Source organism: Acomys minous, assembly GCF_964271855.1.
Source record: "Acomys minous genome assembly, chromosome: 11".
Taxonomy (NCBI): Eukaryota; Metazoa; Chordata; class Mammalia; order Rodentia; family Muridae; genus Acomys; species Acomys minous.
In genome coordinates this window covers 103967383-103990079 of record NC_140492.1, presented here as the reverse complement: position 1 = coordinate 103990079, position 22697 = coordinate 103967383, and the positions used below count along the sequence as shown (strand labels likewise).

Sequence of the window (22697 nt, the reverse complement as noted above, 5' to 3'; positions counted from 1 at the left end):
ATATTAGCCATAAAGTAAAGAACGCATGAATCTCATTGAGAAGGGGAAAGATAATAAACATCATAGTTGGACAAGGAGAGGCCACTGGATGGGGGTGTGGTGGGGGGAACAGGAGGAATGAGGTAAGGGGAGGACAGAGGGAGAGAGTACTGGGAGAGAGAACTGGAATGGGTAGGGGGCATCTCTGGGATGAGCTAGAAACCTAGGACAATGGAAACTCCCAGGAATCTATGAGGATGACCCTAGCTAAGACTCCTAGCAATGGAGGATATGGAGCCTGGACCGGCCATCTCCTATAACCAGGCAAGGCTTCCAATGGAGGGATTGGGACATCATCACAGCCACAAAACTTTCGGCCTGCAATTTGTCCTGCCTACAAGATGTGCAGGGGCAAAAATGGATCAGAAATTGAGGGAATGGCCAACCCAACCAATGACTGGTCAAGCTTGAGACCTATGCCATAAGAGGGAGTCGGCTGCTGACATTGTTCATGATACTCTGCTATACTTGCAAACAGGGGCCTAACATAATCATCATCAGAGAGGCCTCACCCCAAAACTGATGGAAATGCATGCAGAGACCCACAGACACATATTAGGCAGATCTCGGGGAATCCAGTGGAAGAGGGGGAGAAAGGATTGGAGGAGCCAGAGGGACCAAGGACACCACAAGAAAACCTGCAGAATCTCACAGAGACTGAACCAACAACCAGGGAGCCTTCATGAGACTGACCTAGTAGGGCCCTCTGCACACATGTTACAGTTGCTTAGCTTAGTCTTCAAGTAGGCCTCCTAAGAGTGGGGGCAGGGCTGTCTCTTACTCTGTTGTCTGCCTTTGGGACCATTTCCTCCTACTGAGCTGAATCATCTAGCATCAGAGGAGAGATGCACCTAGTCTTACTGCAACTTGGTTGATACCCACGGGAGGCCTCCCTTTTTCTGAAGAAAAATGAAAAAAGAGTGGGTGGGACAATGGGAAATGTGGGGGGGGGGAAGGCCTGGGAGGAGAGGAGGGAGGGAAAATTGAAGTTGGGTATAAAATAAACTATTAACCAATTGAAATTTTATGTTTTTAAACTCTTTAAAGTAAGAAGTTAATTGAATAAAATAAATTAAAGCAGTAGTAAATATCGAGACCATTTCAGCTGGTTAGATGTTCTTAGAAAGAACACTTTGGTAACCACATGGAGGCTAGCAACCAGAGGACACTAGGAAGAGCATGGGTGAGGTGGCTTAGCAGTCAGCATTCATACCTTGACCCGAGAAAACTGCCCCAGACATGGACAGCAGTAGAGACCTGTGACAGTCCACAGGGTGAATTCATGGATGACTCCCGGGGTGTGAAGAGTGAGAATGGGAAGAAAGGAGCCATGAGTGGCTGAGTTCTGCAGGAAGAAAGATACTAGGAGCCACCAAATGCAAACCATGAGTGACGTTAAGCATCAAGGTAGCTCTGAGTGCCCAGGAGATGATACATAGGAACTGCACATGTGTGACTTTCTACATGTAATGGAGGCAGTGGTTCTTGCTGGTTAAGTGGATATGCTTTGGAGTTTCCCTGACCTGTTCTGGAAATCCAGTTCTGCCATGTACTATGTTAGTGGCCTTCAAAATGCCTTCTTGCCTAAGATGGATGCAACAGAGACAGCACCAAACATTTATTGATGGTTAAATCAAAAGAAGTATATGGTCCACTAGGCAGGGAAAGGGCAGCTTTAGCATCTTGGGGTGCATGTCAAAGAGGAGCAGAGAGGAAGACATGTGTCATCAGAAGGCTACAGACAAGAGCAAACCCAAGAGTGGATTAAAGCTTTCTTTCCCCTGAAAAGAAATAGTTTAAAGTTTAATTGAATGATTAAGTCTCTACTGGTCATGTTAGGGAACAAGAAGGTAAAGGAAAGGGCTAGGTCAGGGCTTTGCTGTGCTCTGTCTGTACAGCGTCCTGCAATGGGTGCATCTGTGAATTCCTTTTTCCATTGAGCACTCCCTCCTCAAAGCAAGCCTGAGATCCCTGCTTGAGACACACTTGGAGAGGAAGGAGGAGGACGGAGGACTTGAGCAGATTGTCACATGAGGAAACTGGAAAACCAGCCAAAGGCAGTGGGACGGTCTCCAACACCAAACATGAAAGCCACAGATTGGTACTAGGGCAAAATACAACAGTCTCAGCACCTCCAAGTTTCTCTGCCTTATGGCTTCAACTCAACTCTAGATCTCTTCTCAGGACAGGCCTTACTCCTCTCATTGTACTGGCTACTCATTCTCTCATGACTTATATGCCACAGGCCAGGTCGGTCACGGGAGCATCCTGTGACCTCCTAATTCACCTTGCTTATGGTCCATCTTCCCTTCCCAATTCCCCTTCCCGGCCACAAATCACCGTCTGCTCCACAAACTTGCACTAATTCATTCTTCCTTCTAATGAGGGACATCATCACACTAGAAGGCAAAGGATGCATTAGATGCCTTCTCAGCCTAATATTGTTGACATTCGCATGGCCAAAAGGCAACTGTAGGTGCCCACCCAGCTCTGAACTACCTTATCCCTCAGTTCCTGATTGCTGTAGTCCAGATCCTGTGGACCCTATGCTGAAGATGGGATGGATGGAGCTGAGGAAGAGGACACTGTGTCCTCTCCCAGACCAAGGACATCTTACTCCCGAGGCTCCGCAGGATCAATATCCCAGCAGATAAAACACTAAATGGACGTCAGGTTAGCCAAGAAGTCCTCAGGATCACACAACTGACCAGACCAGTGTTTCTGAATGTTCTCGCATATTCAGCTACTTCAACCAAGTCTGACATACAAGGCTAAGAAATTGAAGAAATAATACTAGTTATTGGTGCTGTACAAATTCCACTCCCAAGTGGCAGATCAATTATAAAATAACCATAGACTTAAGTGTTAGTAAAATGCCTCTGGCTTCAACTTACACAAACAAGAAGAGTCTTGGCAGCGACTTCCCACATATCCATGCCGTAATGAAGTCTTAAGTGTGTTAGAGTTCTAGAAATATCATGTTGAGCAATTGTGTGCAAAACTTTACACCAACATTCCTGGACCGTGTCAAAGTTTCCCATTGAAAATGCTGGTTCCAATGATAATGTTTTCTGGGTCAGGCATTGAGGAAGAAATATGGCATTGGACACCCCAGAAAATGGTCCAAAGATCCTCTAAACTGTAACAAGGAGGCCACTCTGACGAAAGAGCCAACACAGTGGTATGTCTTTCATGGTGCATAAAGAAAATGCTTCCAGACTACATAGAGGACCCATCCTCAGAAGCAGGGGACTGAGAACAGCTGCTTTGGGCAGTGTCTACAGGAGGATTTACAACTCAGAAAAGAGCAAGCCTTGTGCTGAAACAGTCACTGATTAATCAAAAGCTCCAACTTTTGAAAGGAGGAATCAATAAAGCCCTAACTATTGGCCCCTGGAAAGTTTTCCACTGAAAGTCAGCAATGCCAAGTTAATGTCACCAGATTGTCCGCTAAAAGTCCGCTTAGCCAACCAACCCCAACTCATTAATTGTGTTTCATACAAAATGTCAAGTAAAACGGCTCATGATTCTCTCTCTTTCTGAAGCAGTTTCATTACCTTTCTGGTATTGTTTATAGCGAAGTCGGGACAAGTTTTGGAGATGCTAGGTTATTTACTCCTTGGTTTAGAAAGTAAATATTTCAGAATCATTTCAATTCACAAAGGCAAATATAAGGACCTAAGTACAAAGCAATTGGAGCCAGAGGCATCATCAAAGAACTCAGTCCCAGGATTTAACTCAAAGTAAAACAAGGCCAGCAGAAGAAACAAAAAAATCAAAGCGTCAAGGAAAACAGTCAACTTCTAAGCAGATCTTGAAATCAGCCATGCAAACCACTTAAGTGGTTTCTCAAGTCTGCCTCCTGGCAGAGTCACACGTGCCTTAGATTTCATCAGATCTCAAACACGGTCAATTACTGACCACAGCCACACCTATGGCAAAATCTTACCACAACATAGTAAAACAAAAACAAAGAAAATTTTCTTTTCTGAAATCCATCCATCTCTAAAGTAATTCACACTGCAGTAAACTCACCAAAATATTCACTTGGCAATCGTAAAGTCATTTGTGGTGTTCAACAGTTCCTGCTTTTCTGGGATGTAAAATAAGGTCAAATAGACACGTTTCAAGTTGCGTGCCTCTTCTTTATACTCAGGTAGAAAAGACCAGACACAGCCACAAAGACTGACTGCAAAGGGCCCCAGGGCTCTACCTTGCCAGCTTGATGCATCTTTCATCTTTGAAGACTCGCCCTTTTTTTTTCTAGCAAGTCATTCTTCATTAAGCCCAACTCTGGAACTCAGACAGCAAGCACCAGAGCACTGAGCAGTAGGCCTGTCCCCCACATCACAGGGGTGTCCCCGGGGACTAGCATTTGTTGCCAACTGCATCTCAGAGAACTACTTGGGAAAAGATAGAGAGAAAAAGGAGTGAAGTATTTTGCGACTGACACCTCTCATTTTCAAAGTATCTGACCTTGTATTATTCTGCTTTCTTCTTCGAAGAGAGAAAAAGAAAAAGAAATAGAGGGGAGACTGTGCAGAGGATAAGGAAGAGAAGAGCAATACGGAGCCCTGGGTAAAGGTCTGAAGGCCAACAGACCCAAGCGGTGCTGCAGCCTAACAGCCTGCTGTTAGATCTTGCTCATCTGTTTGACTTCCTGTTTTCTCATTGTCAGTTTGGACTGATGCTCCCTGACTAAGCTACTGCAAATAATATAAAAAATAAGCATCACAGAGTGGTCCTTACAAAGTACGGAGACCACGGAGGTTTTCAAAAAGAAAGTGTCAAGGATTCAAAGACAAGCAAGAAATAATTGGGGATTGATGTTTTGTGTTTTGTTTTGTTTTGTTTGTTATATTAAGCCAATCTGGAGGTCGTTCCTGATCATCTGTTCCACAATTGCCTAATGCGTTTCATTTAACAATGAATGTGCCACCCTCTCCAATTCACCTCTTGCGTCTCAAGGTACACACAAGCCTGCTCAGGATGTAGAAATCACACAGAAAATAATTTATGTTGTTAAGCATCTGTATGCGGTGCACAATGCAGGCACGGCAGCCTTTTGGAGTAGGGATTGATGAGGGATTACCTGTCCCAGTGTCTTAGAGGACATGGTGGAGAGAGAACAGACACACAAGAGAGGGGAAAGCTTGTCAGATGCACAGAAGAAAAAAAAAAAAAAGGCTCCACGGCTGAGTTTTGCTTTGAAATATCAGAAAGATGAGGAGAACTAAAAGCTGAAAGTGAAGGCGCAGTGTGTGCTGGGCAGTTTTTATGTCAACTTGTCAGAAGCTAGAGTCATTTGGGGAAAGGGGACCACAGGGGAAAAAGGTTGGCCCATAGGCAAGTCTGTAGGGCATCTTCTTAATTGTTAAGTGATGTGGGAGGGAGGGTCCTCAGCGTGATAAGAAAGCAGCCTTGGCAAGCGCTGGTAAGCAAACCAAGGCGCAGTGTCCTCTATCGCCTCTGCATCAGCTCCAGGTTCCTTCCCTGATCTCTTGCCTTGACTTCCCTGGCCGATGGACTTGAGCCATAAGATGAAATGAATCAACCCTTTCTTCCCCAGGTCGTTTTGGTCATGGTTTTTATTCACATCAATAGAAACCATAACTACGACAGCATCCCAGGCTGGGGAGAAGACAGGAAAAAAAAAAAAGGCAGCAAGCATACACAGGAGCCAAGGACCCCGAGTTGACTCAAGTAAACAAAAAGGGTGTCTGCCTCACCCCCTCCTCCTTCAGATTTCTCACTCCTCCGTAATAGGCATGGAGTGGTGTTTCACAGTCCTGCTATTACTTAGGAGAAAAGTAAACCACAGTTTTCTGTTTCCCCTGTTAGTTTGTCACTATCATTTTCAACAATGGGATTGCATGGGTATCGGGGTAGGAGGCCAGGTGTTACAAAGGTGGCCTCCACCGAGTGTATGTCCAGCTCTGACATCCTAGCTGGGGGACCTTAAGCAAGTGAACTAACCTTCCAGGCCTCTCTTCCATTATAAGCAAAGAGGAGGTGCAAACCAGGTAGCAGACTCCTGGGAGCGATGGTCATACTTTTAATACGTTCCCTCATTGAGAAGCATTTAGTGAGTGAACGGAATATAGGAAGAGATCCATGTCTACTGCATGCCTGTTACTTTAACCTAAGCATGGCCATAGAAAGTGCAGACAACTGCCTCACACACGACACAAGGAGGAACCAAGGTGAAGCCTCCAAAAGTACTGGCAGCCTTGACAGGCCCCATCCAAAAGCAAGACATGACCCACACCTGGCTTGGTGAATGGCCTCCATCCACTCTTCACCGGCCTTCTCCTCCTCACAGCGCAGCTCCAGAGGTTTCTGACCCTCGTGCCCAAAAAGAACAGTGAAGTAATACTGAAAAGAAAAAGAAACACAGAAGGTTTATAGTTTTGTTTTTCAAGAGTAGAAACACAGTAACAGAGTATTTGCCTATGAGAGGTATAAGCTTACAAAATCTACCAGCATGATGTAAACCATATTTCAAAATGTAATACCATGCCTGGTCCAGCCAGAAATGTCTTTGCACCTTGGTGGTGACACAGAGAGCGTTTTAACACCCCTCGGTAGCACTCAGCCCACAGCCCTACCGCACTGCATATTTTTATTTAAGAACAAAAAGAACAATGTACCAACTTGCCAATGAAGAATAAAAAAAGATACCATGAAAACATTTCCAGAAGTTTTCGCTATGGAGGGTGTGATAAAGCAGTAGTGAACAGGATTCTACTCCACTGAGCTGGCTGAGTCTATGAACCTAAACTATTCTATATCCAGGCTCCGTTCTGGGAAGTCATAGGACGCTAATTGCATCTAATTGCCGCTATTGCCAATTCTGCGGCCTTAGCAAAGCATCACCAGTAGCTTAAGCCCTGGGTCACAGACAAATTATATTTAGCATGGGAAGGAAATATAATTGCCATCCTAGAGGTACATCAAAATCACAATTTCCTTTTGATGAGTGTAATCTAATTTCTTCTTGGATAAAAGGAAAAAAAAAAGAAAGAAATTATTTTATTGGGATTAAAACTACTTATCCCATTTGAACTTTATTTATAATCATCCCAAACTGGAAACAATGCAAATATCCTCTCGTCAGTAGATAGACAACCCTGGTACATCTTCCCAGTGGAATACTACTCATCAGTAAAATAGAAGCAATTCTTGATAAAGGCAGCAACTTGAATGTTTCTCAAAAGCTCTGTGCAACACTAAGAAGTCAGTCTCAAAAGGCTACCCTCTGGAGGACTAGAGAGCCAGCACAGTGGTGAAGATCTCTCACTGTTCTTGCAGAACATCTGACTCTCTCCCCAGCATCCAAGCCAGGCAACTCTACACTGCCTGTAACTCCAGTTCCAACGAATACAACACCCTCTTCTGGCCTCTGAGGGCTCCTACACATGTGCACACATGCACACTCATGCACACATACTTAAAATAAAAATAAATATTTGTTAAAGTTTTCTACTCTAGTTTCTTTTACGTGATACCATTGAAAGGGCAGAAGACAACAAATCGGTTGTTTCTGGGTGCCAGTGACGAAGCGTATGCCCATACAGGAACAACACCAAGGATGTTTGCAGGGATCTCCCCTTCATCCCATATAGCCTCTTAAAAGCCCCCAGATCACTGACCTATGGGTAAATATGTGTATGTCATTAGGAGTACTTTTACTGCTATGTTCGTTTATCAGAATAACAGTATAGGTTTTCCCCTGGGCCTATGTCCTATGTAGTCTCAGACTCTTAGCTACTTTAGCAGTGTCAGGTATGGGTTTTATCCCAGAGAGTTGTCCTTACATCCAATTAAAACAGTGATTGGCTACTTTCATGACATATGTGACACTATGACACAAGTATATCTTGCAAACGGGTCCTTGGTACAGGTTGCAGGATTTGTAGATGGGTGTTATTGATGACTATGTTTTTCCTCCAGTTGCAGAGTACCTTCCTGCACTATGAACGCTAGACAATAAAGATAAAGCCTCTAGTAGGGAACCAGCTCGACTTCTCCATCTTGAATGACATAAGTAAATATATTCTTTTGGCTAGTTTTATGTCAATCTGATACAAGCTAGAGTCCTCAGAAATGAGGGAGTCTCAACTGAAAAAAAATATGCCTCTATAAGAACCAGCTGTAGGCAAGCCTGTAGGGCATTTTCTTAATTAATTAATGAGGCGGGAGGACCATGCCCATTGTGGGTGATATCATCTCTAGGGTGGTGATCCTAGATCCTATAAAAACAAAGGCTAAGCAAGGCAAAGAAGAGCAAGCCAGTACACAGTACCCCTCCACGACCTCTGTATCGCCTCCTGCCTGCAGGTTCCTGCCCTGTTTGAGTTCCTTTCCTGACTTCCTCTGATGATGAGCAGCCAAATAAACCCTTTCCTCCCCAACTTGCCTTTTGGTCCTGGGGTTTCATCACAATAGAAACATTAACTACTACTACACGTGTTCAGCAACAGAGCCTTATCATCAGGTTGTGGAGAGCAGCCAATAACCTTGGCAACTGTGTCTTCTAGATACAACAGAATCAATGCATATGAGAACTTACAGAGACAGTGGGAATATGCACGGGAGTCACACGGATTCAAGTGTCCCAACACTGAGAAGGAAAAGTGAACACAAAGTCTCACCCCTAGCCAAGAGGCCATGTGCAATTGATACTCTTGAGAAAGAGAAAATCAGTTGTCTCTAATAGGGTGTCATTGGGTATGTCAACCACACTCCAAGGCAGGCTTCATGCCCAGGAGTAGTTGGCCAACACAAAAGGAACTCCGTGGGGTTTTTGTTTTGTTTGGGCGTATTTTGTCTTATTAGCTTTTTTGTTTGTTTTGATTTTCATTTAAAGTTTTTGTTGGTTTGAGACAGAGAATTTGAATTTTGGTGGGTGGAGAGCACCTGGGAGGAGTTGGGAGAAAGGAAGAATGTGATCAACACCTATTGTATGGAAAGGTTTTGTTTTGTTTTATTAATTAAAAATAAAATCCTAAAAATAAATAAATAAATAAATAAATAAATAAATAAAATCCTAGCCCAGAACTGGTGCTTTAGTGATCAGGTCAAATCTCCCTCCCTGTGGTAGTGTTGCCAATGCTGCTGACATAGGCAGTGACCCTAACCCCACCCCCAAACCAGAGTGTGTCCCTACAACTTTCTTTGCATTCTCAACTACTACAGATTAGGAACCATGCTTCAGAGCGTGCCACCCTCAATCTTTGTCCCAGGCTATAGTCTGGTTCTTTTGTTGTCATTGTTGGTTGTTGTTGTTGTTGTAGGTTGTTGTTGTTGTTGTTGTTTTGAAACAGGCTTTCTCTGTGTCACAGCCCTGGCTGTCCTGGACTCACTTTGTAGACCAGGCTGGCCTCGAACTCACAGAGATCCACCTCAGTCTGATTCTTATCTCAGTCCACTCTTCAAATGTTGTCCAGGGATCTGTCCCACAGAGTTGTTTAATCCTGGCTACCCAGCCTGTGGTGGAATTTATAGGCCTGGCACTTTGGTCTTGCAAAGCAGAGAGTATTTTCTTACACTTTTTAATCATCAAAGGTTTTGTGATTATTGACATCATATTGACTTCCATGCCATTTAATACCTCACTGATGTTAACAGTAGTGGCAGACAGGAATCTTATGGCCATGATATCTAGTGTATGAGCCTTCTACACTTTTCTAAGGTCAACTACAAAAACAAACAACAAACACTCTACTTCCATGAAAGATGGAAAGCAGGTTGTTGGTTGCAGGGGATGAGAGACAGGGTAGTGGAGGGTGACTGCCGATCTGCACAGAGAGGTATTGTTTCCTTATTTATTTGACTAGTGGGCTTTCTTTCTAGAACTTGGGGTTGACTGAACGCTTTGTCATCACAAAGCAGAAGAGGCTCCCGTCTTGTTCATACGGTGACTGCTCATCGCACTGTGTTATTATCCTAGTTCACACTAGGGTTTCCTCTCTGTGCTTTTTGTTTTTGTTTTTGTTTTGGTTTGGTTTGGTTTTTGGTTTGTTTGTTTGCTTGTTTGTTTGTTTGTTTTTTTCTGGCTTTTTTGACACAGGGGTTCTCTTGTATTCCTGGCTGTCGTGGACTCACTTTGTAGACCAGGCTTTCCTTGAACTCACAGAGATCCGCCTGCCTCTGCTTCCAGGGTGCTGGGATTACAGGTGTGCGCCAGCACGCCTGGCCATCAGGAAAAATTAAGAAATAAATAATCGATCTCCTTCAATGAGCAGGAGACAGGACATCAGTCCAAGCAAAAGAAAGAAGAGATGAGGCAGAAGAATGAAAGGGACAGATGGTGGGAGAAAGGGAGGAAGGCAGAGAGGGAGAGAAAACGGCTGTTGAACCAAATACATAAACTAGCCTGGAGGGGCAGAGACCTCCAGTCCTAACTAATGTGAGATGGGGAAAGGCTTTCCAGGCCTTTCCTCATCACCACTGCAGCTACAAGAAGCAGTTGCTGTCCGTATTTTGATGTTTTTTGTTTGTTTTTGTTTATTTGTTTGTTTTGTTTTGTTTTTCAAAACAGAGTTTCTCTGTGTGGCCTTGACTGCCCTGGACTCACTTTGTAGACCAGGCTAGCCTGGAACTCACAGAGATCCACTTCTGCCTCCCGAGTGCTGGGATTAAAGGCGTGCGCCACCACTGCCCGGCCTTGCTGTCCATATTTAGAATGTGAAGTTAATGTAATAACGGCTTCCCAATATTCTTGAACGCTACAATGTGATGTCTTTATTTCAGGTTCAGCTGCTGCCTGAAGAAGACAATAAGCCCCGTATGACCAGGTGAGGCCTGGAACCACCTTGTCCAAGCCAGAAGGGAGGTAACCGAGAATCAGTTTGACCTCGGCTCGTTTAAGGTCACGGAGGGGTTACATGAGAAACCACCAGATTTTAGACAATCTGGGGAATTGTGTGTGCTGAGGTCCACCCTACTGCTTCCTTTGGGAGTGAGAGTAGAGCACTCTCCCAGGCTCAGGCTCGGGGAGACGGTTCCCAGCAGCTTACTCACACAAGTTCCTGTGTTTTTCTTTCCCAAATTGGTGTCTGGCCAGCTTAGGCTCTCAAAGGCTACTGCCTAGGAGCTGCAAGCCAGGAGGTAGAAAGGAAAACACTCCCGAGGAAGGGCAAAGAAAAGATAGTGTGTGCTTTAGCCTAGAAATTGACCATATATTAGGGTGCTGAGTGAGCTTGCCTAGAAACCAGCAAGATCAGGCCGGATACACCAGCAGCTTGTAGCAGAAAGAGGTCCACCTCCTGTCTGGGGCCATGGGCACAAAAAGGGGGTCATGGGATCCAAGTCCTCTGAGGCTCTAGATGAATTTCCTGCTTCTGTGTGGGAACCCACTGCTGTTGAACCTCAGGGGCCATCCCTAAAGATTATGCTTTAATACCTGGCCACACACAATGGATGCCATGGTGGGCCCCACTTAGGAAAACTACAGTAGGGGTAGGAGAGAGTAAAACAGGACCGCCAGGGACTGAGGGACAGAGGTGCCGGTCACGGTTCTGTGAGCTATAACCTGTAATGGGGGTAGCTTTCACTTCCCACTGGGCCATCTGAGGACACCATTTTAATTGCCAACAGAGACTGTCTGGGAGGAAACTGTGACCGGAGAACTTTATGTGATATTAGAACAGTCAGAAAATGTGCGCGGCATACCCCAGGCTTTATCCTGGGGCCCGGCAAAGCTCCCTGTCATCCACCTCCACCCATGCCAGCTCTGCTCATCCGATGCGACAGCTTTTTTTTTTTTTTCCTTCCCAAACTAAAACCATGAGTGCGAAGATCGTATTAACCTCTAGTCCTGGAGTTGGACACGAGTCTAATTTTATCTAAAAGGAAAATTAAAAAATGACTCTAAAGCTGGGCGTGGTGGCACATGCCTTTAATCCCAGCACTCAGGAGGCAGGTGGATCACTGTGAATTCAAGGCCAGCCTGGTAGACAAAGCAAGTCCAGGGCAGCCTAGGCTACACAGAGAAACCCTGTCTCACAAACAAACAAACAAACAAACAAAAGTGACTCAATTGACCTCTCAGGGTCTCTGTGTATGCCATTGAGGACTGGAGATCTGAAACAAAACCCCCAGGAACGGTCCCACATCCTAGTTCTTAAACTCTGGCTCAGGCAGGGGAAGGAATGTCATAAACTTGGGAGAGACAAGCCCAGGAAAGGGCCTCCGAGCAGGAGCGGCATTGGGTTTAACATTAGATGTAATAAAACTCCGCGTAAATTTAAGAGAGAAAGAGTGGAAAGTCAGAAAAATAACAAGCCAATGGCTCAAAGGACAGTCTTCTAAGGGCTGGTGACTCGGCAACGGTTGGCTTCTGTCCAAACTCAATGTCCAAGCCAGGAGAAGCGCTCAGTGACCTGGTCAGGTCTGGTCTAGCTAAGGGCTATGTGGTGTTTCCTCGGCTGCCGCCTGGGAGCCCAATGCAAAGGCACCTCTATGGACAGCCAGGCAAGCCCATTAGCAGAGCATGCGCAAAGGTTACAGCATGGTGTGGGCACAGAAATGACGGAGAGAGCGGGGAAGTGCAGCTTCCATTTCCCAAACGATGCAATCTGGCCTCTGCATGTGCCTGCCAGTTACATATTTCCAGCCAGTCACTGGAAGTCTCCGCTGTAGCCTCAGGGATGAGGGGACAAGTTTCTAGTGACAGCTCTTAAAGGCTGAGGTAGATCAATCTAGGCTATGTAATGAGTTTCAAGGCCAGCTTGAACTACACAGTGAGGCCTTGCTAAGAGAGCTGGAGATCAAGAGATAGAGGGAAACTTGTTAAGCATGTACAAGGCTCTAAGTTCAATCCTCAGCACTGCTAGGAAAAAGGGGAAAGGAGGAGGAAGAAAGGAAGGTAGTTCATTTTCTTTGTGTCATCTGGCCTCCCTGGGATGCAAACACGATGGATCTACACAGAGACCTGCTGCACCATGGGTCCCTTGAGTGTCAACAGCAGCAGTAGAGCCCCTAGTGGTACACTGTGACCTTGACTTGTTTCTCTGCAGTAATTCAGGAGAGAGTCCTGGGTGGTTAAGAAGGGGGAAAACAACACATGAAAAGAGTGTTATGGTCTTCTTCATGTCCTAGGATCCAACACCTACAATAGTCATGAAGCTTTCTTTCTTTGCCATTCATTCTTTCGGAATGTCCTTGACATGTGTGACTGAAATGTCAGCTCCAGAAAGAAACTCCATCCCTGATACTTCTGGCCCAAAAGATCCATGCCCTCCTCTAGGTGTCAATAGCTCTGGGAGCCTTCTCCTCTCATAGGGTCATAGAGTTGTCCATTGATGCATCTCAGCCTTGACAGCCTTGACATTGAAGCTATCGCTGTGCCAGACACACACACACACACACACACACACACACACACACACACACACTCACTGTGACTTATGGCAACATCCAGGGGACAGTTCTGCTCCTGGCCTTCCTCCACTTTCCTCATTTCTGTACGTCTGAGTCATTGGTAATAAGCACATGTAGCTATGTAGCCAACACAATTCTGCATACTTCCATTTTGTAATATTTGAATCACTTAAAATAGACATGCACAGAATTGTAATCAGTACTATATAATCAGTAATCCATTCTCCTGTTGTTGTTGTTGTTGTTGTTGTTGTTGTTGTCATTGTTGTTGTTTTTGTTTTCAGTCCGGGGCTCTTCAAGTTGTCCTGGATAGCCTAGAAGGCGCTATGTCAGCAGTTCTCAACCTGTGGGTCTCGCCCCCTTTGGTAATCCTATCAGATATCCTGCACACCAGATATCTGCACTGCGATTCATAACAGTAGCAAAATTACAGTTATGAAAGAGCAGTGAAATAATCTCATGGTTGGCAAGCACGAGGAACTGTATTAAAGGGTCACAGCATTAGGAAGGTTAATAACCACCGTTCTATGTGGGCCAGGCTGGCCTCAAACTCAAGAGATCAGCTTGCCCCTGCCTTCCTGAGTGGTGGGATTAAAAGCGTGATTCACCACCCTAGCTATTCAATTCCTGTTAAAAGCTACATAAGCCTACATAATATTGCTTATCCATAGGAATTAAGCGATTCTTCAAAATAATGATGTTCAAGATAAGATAAAAAAAATACATCGTAAGAGTTCTTTAAAATGCATGGCAAGGCTTCTTTAAAACTCAAGCTTCCTTCTACACACTGTTACAGCATTACTCCCCTGATCCGCAGCTTTGCTTTCTGAGGTTCCAGGTACCCATAATAGTCTGAAAATACTAAGTGAAAAAAAAAACCTAGCACTTGTGTTAAACTGCTTGCCATGCTGAGCTCTGTGCTGATATCTCACATGGTCTCACTGTGCTACCAGGACATGAGTCATGCTTTTGTCCAGGCACGGCCTCCCCATAGGCAACCCTCCTACCTGGGCCTACTCTCAGTAGCCTCTGGGTGATCAGACGGACTGCTGTGGCCCCACAGTGCTGGGTGGCTCTTATTACCAATGACATCATCAAAATACAAGAGTAGTGAGGCTGGAGACTTGAAAAATGCCAAAGAGAAGCTACCGAAAGTCTTCAACAGAAAAACAAAGGAATCATTTGCTGAGTTTGCTAAGGTCTGTGATCACTGTCTCACTGTGCTTAATGTACAGGCATTATAGCGAGATGTGAACAGGAAAAAAAGCACACTGTTTAGAGTTCAGGTTTCAGACATCCACTGAAGGTGTTGCAATGTAGGCCCTCCCCAAAACAAACTTGTATTTGGATGATACTGTGAGTTTTTAGTTACTACACATGCCTTTCCCGTCACTCAGTGTTTTGTTGAGGCCAAAGCTTAATATTTTACATTATGAGTTGCCTTAATCATGGTATCTCTTCCCAGTAATAGAACAGTGACTAAAACAGTGGCCATTCTGCTAGGCTGTCTTGCTCCTAGAATCCTTGGCAATTGCAGGTTTAGGACAGTGACGGGAGACATTCAGGTATGTGAAGGGCCTTGGAACAGGACGCTGAAAGGCTGGCAGTAAGTTGTTTCTATCGCTGTTATCTTTGTGTCTTCAACCCTAACAGGGGGTGAGATAAGCTAGTGCCATCAAGTCTTAAAGGGGAGTCACTACCGTCTTAGCATGGCTGTGTGCAGAGCCGAGCAGGAGTCTGCTCCAAAGTAAAGGAGGTGGATGAAAGTGGAGGCACAGATGGTTGGTAGGTACCACACCACTAGTTGATTTGTGAAGCCAAAGGAGGAGCCAGTTTCAGCGAAGGCAGCTTCCAAGTGTTTGTCACCACAGCTCTGAAGCATGGTGGAGCCCTTGACACTAGAGTCTGGTCTTCCTGTTTGCCCCTCAGGCACTGGAACAACCTCATTCAGTGGACCTTTCTTCCCAGCAGCTCTGTGGGTTGTTACGACCATCCACCCAAAAAGAGGAGAGACTGCATTTTCAAGCCATGGTGATGTGCAGAGGCAGGCAGGCAGGCAACAATCTCTAGTCTGGGTTCAGAAGCGGTAATGAAGTGTCAGGTTGCTCTTCTATTGATGTAAGGCCTCCTCCTGGTTCTCCTTTGCCCTTTTTCCTACAGCTGTTTGTAAAATGAAATGAGATCTGTCTTAAATATTAACGATGCTGATGAAGCTGAGCTATTTCCTCTTTACTTGCATTAACTCTGATGACTTTCACCTTCAGGTATCTCAAAACATACCCCAGCTGGCAGGTACTCTCACATGTGCTGGAACTTGGAGTGTGCCTCTGGCATATCTGATCCCTCCTAGCATCCTGTCCTGGTCATTAGAATCATATATGTCTCCCTCTAGATTGGATCAGCTGCTACCATAAAAGATTCAGTGTGAGTGAGATGCAATTCAACCACAAATGGGCATACAGGGTTCTTGGTGACTAGGGAGGGGCCCGTACTGCTTCTGCAGACCTGATAGCTTATGGAATGTTTTGTAAACTTTTTGCCAGATGTCCGATGTTCATGATAAAACTGTTTCTAATTCTCCCAAAGCCTTAGAGAATGTTTGTGTTCTGAAACATCTGTGACACAGAGTTTGTGGAGTGGTTTCTCCCAACAGAAACCAGCATATAGAACAGAAATGTGAAACCACGGCTAAACCAAAACATTATCATGCGCAAAGTCCACATCGTGTAGCAATGTCAAGTTTTTACAAGCTTCCTTAAATATGATTATTTAAAAAATATATCTTAGTAGGTAGAACTTCAATTTAGCATCTAGTTTAAGAACGCATGTAATTGCCTCCTGTGGCAGTTTTTACTGCAAGTGGAAAAATCCATTCAGTCTAGATTCTAAATCTCAAACAATTGAATCAAATTAAATTGTGTTCACTGGAGAGTGAAGAGGATAATAAGAGGTCAGAAAACTTGTCACTGTAAGAATAGCTAAAAGCACTTGATATATTCAGTTGTTCTTCCACTTTTTGAAAGACTATCATATAAATATTGAAACAGCAAAACTTTCATTGACTGAGGGATCTGAGCTCCCATCATACTGAAATATATGGAGAGAAAAATGCAAAGTTCAATGGCTTAGGTCATCATCTTGGACTTCTATGTTGTTAAATTCTTATAGGCCTGCCTTTCTCTTCTATTAACACTCGAAACAGGGACAAATGTTGTTGAAGATAAATAACAGTTGATCTGTGTGATGGGTTTCAACCATCCCTAGCATTTTGATTGATTTATTTAGAAAGAGACATCTGGTCAACCTCAGAGACACGAATTGAACAGACTTGTGAATTTAGTCACCATTGCCATTTTTCTCCTACACTGAAATAACTGAACTGTCATTAGTCCAAAGTCTATATGAGTCTGGATACTCCTCTGTTGGTCTGGAGCCTCTAGTTTCACTGGTCTGAAAGGGGAGATCACCAAATACTTTCACCTCTTCATGTTCTTATTTCAATTTTGGGTTTCATTTTTCATTTGCTAACCATATTCTCACTTGGGGGCTGGACCAAGTGCAATAAGAACATACGCTGTTAACACCTGCAGTAGTCAGTACCACTTAGCAGAGGGACAACTCAGCAAGTGTTACTGAAAACAAATGTGAGGTGCTGTATCAAGTAAGGACTATGACGATGCCAAAAATGGGCAAGATAAATACGGATTGTGGGACAGGCTCCAGTTTTATTCTCTATATGACTTAAAGTTAGAGATTAAAAGACCTTTCTGAAAACAGAAGGCCTTGAGCAATTAACTATCTCATTATTTATGATAATCTATTTATTTGGAGGCTACACATGCCCCTATCTGCATGTAGAAGTCAGAGGACAACTTGCAGGAGTTGGTTCTCTAATTCTATCATGTGAACCCCAGAAATCAAACTCAGGTCATTGGGGTTGGTGTCAAGTAACCTTATGCACTGAACTATCTAGCTGGCCTGGCTGTCTCTCCGTTTCTAAACACTGATGGTTAGAAAGAGACCCTTGATCTTGGAAAGCAAAACCTGATGGCCTCTGTGTCCCATATTACCAAAGCCCTTCAGTGCCCAAAAACATAACTTGGAATTGTATTCTTATGGTATACAATAACTGATTCATTGAAATGCATAAATAATAAATAAACATATATATATTAAAGGCTAGACCATGGTTCTGTCTTTGGGTTTTAATACTCCAGATTTTACTATATAATGCCTTCCGAAATGGAAATAAAAGAAAATGTAAGCCTAAATAAAGAAGTCATGCCTTTTCTTAATCTGTATACATGTGTATAGGTGCATATATGTGTACCACTGGTATATGAATGCATACAGAGACCATAAAGAGGCATTGGATGGCCTGGAACTGGGGTTACAGGTGGTTGTAAAGTGCCTAATGTGTATGCTAGGAAAACAACTCAGCTCCTTCGGAAGACCAGCAAGTGCTCTTAAGCACTGAGCTATCATATCTCAAGCCCCAGAGGTAATGCCTTTTGAAAAGCCATCTACTTTATAATTTGCCTGGCTTGTAAATCATGGGGTAAGCTTGCCAGATGAATTGGGAAACATCACAGCACTGGAGATTTTTAACTAGAATTTCAATGTGTTAAATTATAAAAAAAAACAACAGAAAGATTCCTTTAAAACAAATAGATAATGTAAATGAATTGAAAAAAGAATATGTGTAAGATGTGTAAGGTCCTGAGTTTGATCCAAAGCCAAAGGGGGAGGGAGCGAAGAAAGAGGAAGAAAAGGAGGAAGAGAGAAAGGGAGAAGGGAAGGGGCAGAGGGAGGGAGAGAAGGAGGGAAGGAGGGAGGGAGGGAAAGGAGGAGGGATAAGGACAGAAAGAGGAACACATTTGTAAGTTAAGACAATTTCATCAAATAACAACTTTTACAAACTAAAACCTGTAGTTAAACAATGTCATAAGGTGGTTGAAATAAAATTGCAATCTTTGTGAAATGGTGGCAATTTGTAGCACAGACTGTAAAATACCTTCATTTTCTTCAGGAACCTACACCAATGAAATGGATATTAGCATCCATATACACAACTCTTACCACTACCAATACCAATAGACGTGCCTATTAACTGGGAGAAGTGGAGGAAACTGCGAGGCATTTAAACCACAGCAGTCTGAGCAATTAAAACAGCAATCATGCCCCTAGCTTTCTTTTATGATAGACCTTGATGCTATATAGGGAATCAAGAGCTCTTTCTGCCTCAGCCTCCCCAGCAGCCAGAACTGAAGCCACACACCATCATGCACAAACTCCCTAAGATTTGGGGGGAATTTCCTTAAGAATGCTGCCCATTTTAAACGAGCTTAAAATCCACTTGTAAAAGAGTGCATTTGCACATTTCAGTTCTTGCCCACTACAGACGGATAACTGTACATATAATTTTAATCGTTTGAAGGATAAACGATGCCATAACTGAGGGTGAAAACACCATGAGGAGTGATCGTGATGCCGTTGGGTGATGACTAACCACAAGCTACATCTATCAGATCACTAAGAAAATGAAAGAAAAGTGGACAAAATTATGTTGCAAGTTATGACATACAACACAGAACTTCCCACAGATGAAAGTATTCTCAGCCTCACTAGAACTTAGGCAGATGACAGTTAGAACTCTGAAACTTTTCCCTAGTGTACTGGGTACCACAAAAACAGCTTTATGATGTTACAGGACAGTATGATGGGAGAGGAACATTACAGGTAAGAAGACATTGGTACAGACAGCTAAAAAGAGACACGTGGTGATGCTGACTTCTCTTTCGCGAGCTTCTGGTCCCAGCAATGGCTAAGCAGGTGCTATCACACCAATCTAGTACAGAAAAATTATAGATATGAGCAATTTCAGAATTTATATAATCTAACATGCATAAAACAAACACAACTGGGATGATATATGTTTGACAACAAAACTGAAAGGCAGACTTGACCTTTGGGAGAACAGAGCTGTAAATGAGATTAGGGATGGTACACTCTTTGCATGAGGACATGCCACAGTTTGGACAGAGGCACAGAGGTAACTCTAATACAAAGTCATAGTTTTGCTGGTTTGAGGAGTAGCTGAGAACAGAGGTAAGAGTATTATTAGCATAATAGAAATTGCAGGAAAACATGAGGAGGGCTGTGGGAGGCACAGAGTGGATATGCCAGGTTCTGCACACAACCTTTGGCTAGAATCCTTCACTCGGCCTTGAACTGTGTGTGTGTGCAAACTCTAAGGAGCATCTCAGAAAACAACTCTAGAGAGAGCTGAAACATCATAAGACTGCAGCTGTCCGCAAGAGAGAAGGCAGACTGCAGATTGTACTGGCCAAGTACACTATCTGCTAGAATTAAAAGGAATGTTCTTTAAAGGAAAACAACAGAATTCTGAGACTAGCTGTAACCACCAATATGTTCAATACACGCTAACAAGTTACTGGCACCATGTAGCCAACAATAAATAGAAAAAAAAACCAAAACAAGAAACTATCGTCATGAGAAAATATGACCCAGATGTTAAAACTAGTAGATAGGGCTTCCACCTATTAAAAATGCATACAAGGTACCAGGCGTGGTGGCACAGTCTTTTAATCCCAGCACTACAGGAGGCAGAAGCAGGTAGGTCTTTCTAAGTTCAAGGCCAGCCTGGTCTATAAAGTGAGTCCAGGACAGCCAAGGCCACACAGAGAAGCCCTGTCTCAGAAAAAAAAAAACATGCAAAGAAAAGAGAAACAGGCATAACTAATCCATAAATGGGCAAATAGATATTGTCTTATAAGACCAAATGGAAAGTCTATTTTATTTTTTATTTGTTCTTTGTTTTGGTTTTGGGGGTTGTTGGGGATAGTCCTGAGATAATGTTTTTCTTTGTAGTCATCTAAGCTGGCCTAGAATTCCCTATCCCCTGCTTCTGTGCCCTATGTGCAGGGATTGCAAAAGTGTATGCCACCATGCCCATGTCCAAATCAAAAGGCTAAAGCTCAAAAATGGACCATCTGAGGTGGAAATCTTCCTGAAGTGCAGTCACAGCTCAGAAGCCTTTTCCAAGTGGAAGAGTAAGTGCAGCAAGTCTGCCACAGAGAAGCCATCCTATTGGCTTCAGGAAGGCGTCACACTGACATCTGTGGGGATCGTGCTGGACACCCTCACAGCACTATTAGCAACACCACCCTAGTCTCTGCCACAAAAGCTGCATACAGTAACACAGCAATGCCATCAAGTTTTATGAGGCCCAAATCCAGAATGCTGAAGATCAACTCTATAGAACCAGCTAGCCACTAGAGGATGGATCACAAGGGAAGAATATTCAATGGACCAGAACCAGACAGTAAGTATGTCCAGGACCAACTATCTCAAAGTCATCGAGTGTTCCAAGGGCTGCTCTGCCTGTGAATGCCATAATGGCCCCATCCGTATTCCCACTGGTGGGAACCCGCCAGGATGTTTTCTGTAGATGAAGGCAATAGTGCTATGGAAGCTCACTACCCAATCAGATCAATATACATTTAAGCTATCTCCAAACAATGGGTCCCAGAGGATTGAAGCAGCCCTATCAGAAGCATGGTTGGAACCTGGAGAGTTGTAGGCTTATTTCTGTATTTAATATATTTTATTATAACTTACTATCTGAGTGTATGTTACTTATAACCCGACTAACTAGAACAATAGGGAAATAGGATTAAGGAACACAATAACAAAACTGTAAGGATATCACTTCCGAAGAATGATTCTCCTGGCATAATCAGCAGGATTTCTTCCGCTGGAACCTGGAGTAACCAGAACCTGGAACTCCTGCAGGAGCCAGAGCCCAGAAGCCTTCTCTCGAGTGGTTCTCTCTAGGAGCGTCTCAATGTGGAGCGATGAACAGCCAAAACTATCCAAAGTCTCCCCAAAAGGTCCTGCCTCCAGTTCTGGGCTCATTTATATATCTCCTCCCAGAGTCTGTTCATGGGATCTTTTCAGCTGACAACAATCAAGCTCCCGCACGAGGTGGTTGGTCTTCGAGTGGATTAATATCACCTGTTCTCTCACAAGACCATTCTGATCCCGTACTTGGGATCCTAAAAAAACAGGTTTATCTCTCCTTCAGAGAGTAGTTGTGAAAAGTCTGCCAACTGTGAGGCAGAGATCTGATGCTGGAGGTACTGGGGTCTGGAAACATTTGGAACTCCTATGTTACTGCCATGGCAGAACCTTTTTCCATCCCGGTCTGTCTCCTTGACTCAGTGCCTACCCCCCAAATGATGAGAAGCATCTGATCTCCTCTACCCAGGTCGGCTGCTGCCCCTCGGTCACCCCCACTGTGTGTGGGATTACTGCCTTCACAAAACATGTGGTCAACCTTGTCTTGATTACACCCCAATTCAGTGAGCAAAGTAAGCTGTCATCATGGATGAACAGCCGGTCCCCCCAAACATCAGCCACCCCAGGCTCATATTTCCCCATTAATGCCCCATCTTAGTTCAAACATCCTTGATGTTTAATTTCTCAGGGCTTCCTTTTTCTCACCGGAAAATACAGTAACCGTGGCACCCACCTCACAGAGTTTACTGTTGAGCTATTGTCACTAGACTACTACTTTATTTACAGGGAGTGGTCCAGAGGGTCAGACAGATTCAAGATAAATAGGACGTTTGTGGTGGTTTGAATGAGAATGCACATCCCACCCAACCCCAGCTCACATATTAAAATGACTGGTCCCAGTTAGTGGACTGATTTAGAAAGGATTGGGAGGTGTGGCCCTGTTAGAGGAAAAGCCCATGCTATTCCAAATTAATTAATTGTCTCTGTCTGTCTCTGTCTCTGTCTCTGTCTCTCTGTCTCTCTCTCTCTCTCTCTCTCTCTCTGTCTCTCTCTCTCTCTCTCTCTCTCTCCCCCCCCCCTTCTGCCTCATAATTATTGTCCCAACACGTAAGCACTCAGCTACTACTCCAGTGCTCCAGTGTCATGTCTGTTGCCTGCTGCCAAGATCTCCGCCATGCAGCTGTAGGCAAGCCCCCAGTTAAACACTTTCTTTTATAAGTTGCCTTTGTCAGAGGGTCTTGTCCCAGCAATTGAAAAGTAACTAAGACAAATTTCTCTTTCAATGTCCAACTCAGTCCACATCGTTCCACATAATTGCAGGATCAGGTATTTGGGATTCAGAGCTTGTCGTTTCTTTACCATCTGTCTGGTCCATTGCCTAGAGCACTGAAGGAAAACAAGAGGTCATGCCAGAGCCCCAGAAAACAAATGTAATTTTGCCTCAATTTATT

General features: G+C 44.0%; 1 protein-coding gene across 5 annotated transcripts in view; it reads right to left on the bottom strand.

Moving 5' to 3' along the window:
* Positions 1-22697, bottom strand: part of RASGRF2 (Ras protein specific guanine nucleotide releasing factor 2) — a 197361-nt gene that overhangs the window by 132177 nt on the left and 42487 nt on the right. For all 5 annotated transcript variants that reach the window (XM_084802043.1, XM_084802046.1, XM_084802042.1 and 2 more), the window contains exon 2: positions 6308-6414. In XM_084802043.1, coding sequence (XP_084658169.1) covers positions 6308-6414 — 107 coding nt within the window. The remainder of the gene's footprint in view (positions 1-6307; positions 6415-22697) is intronic.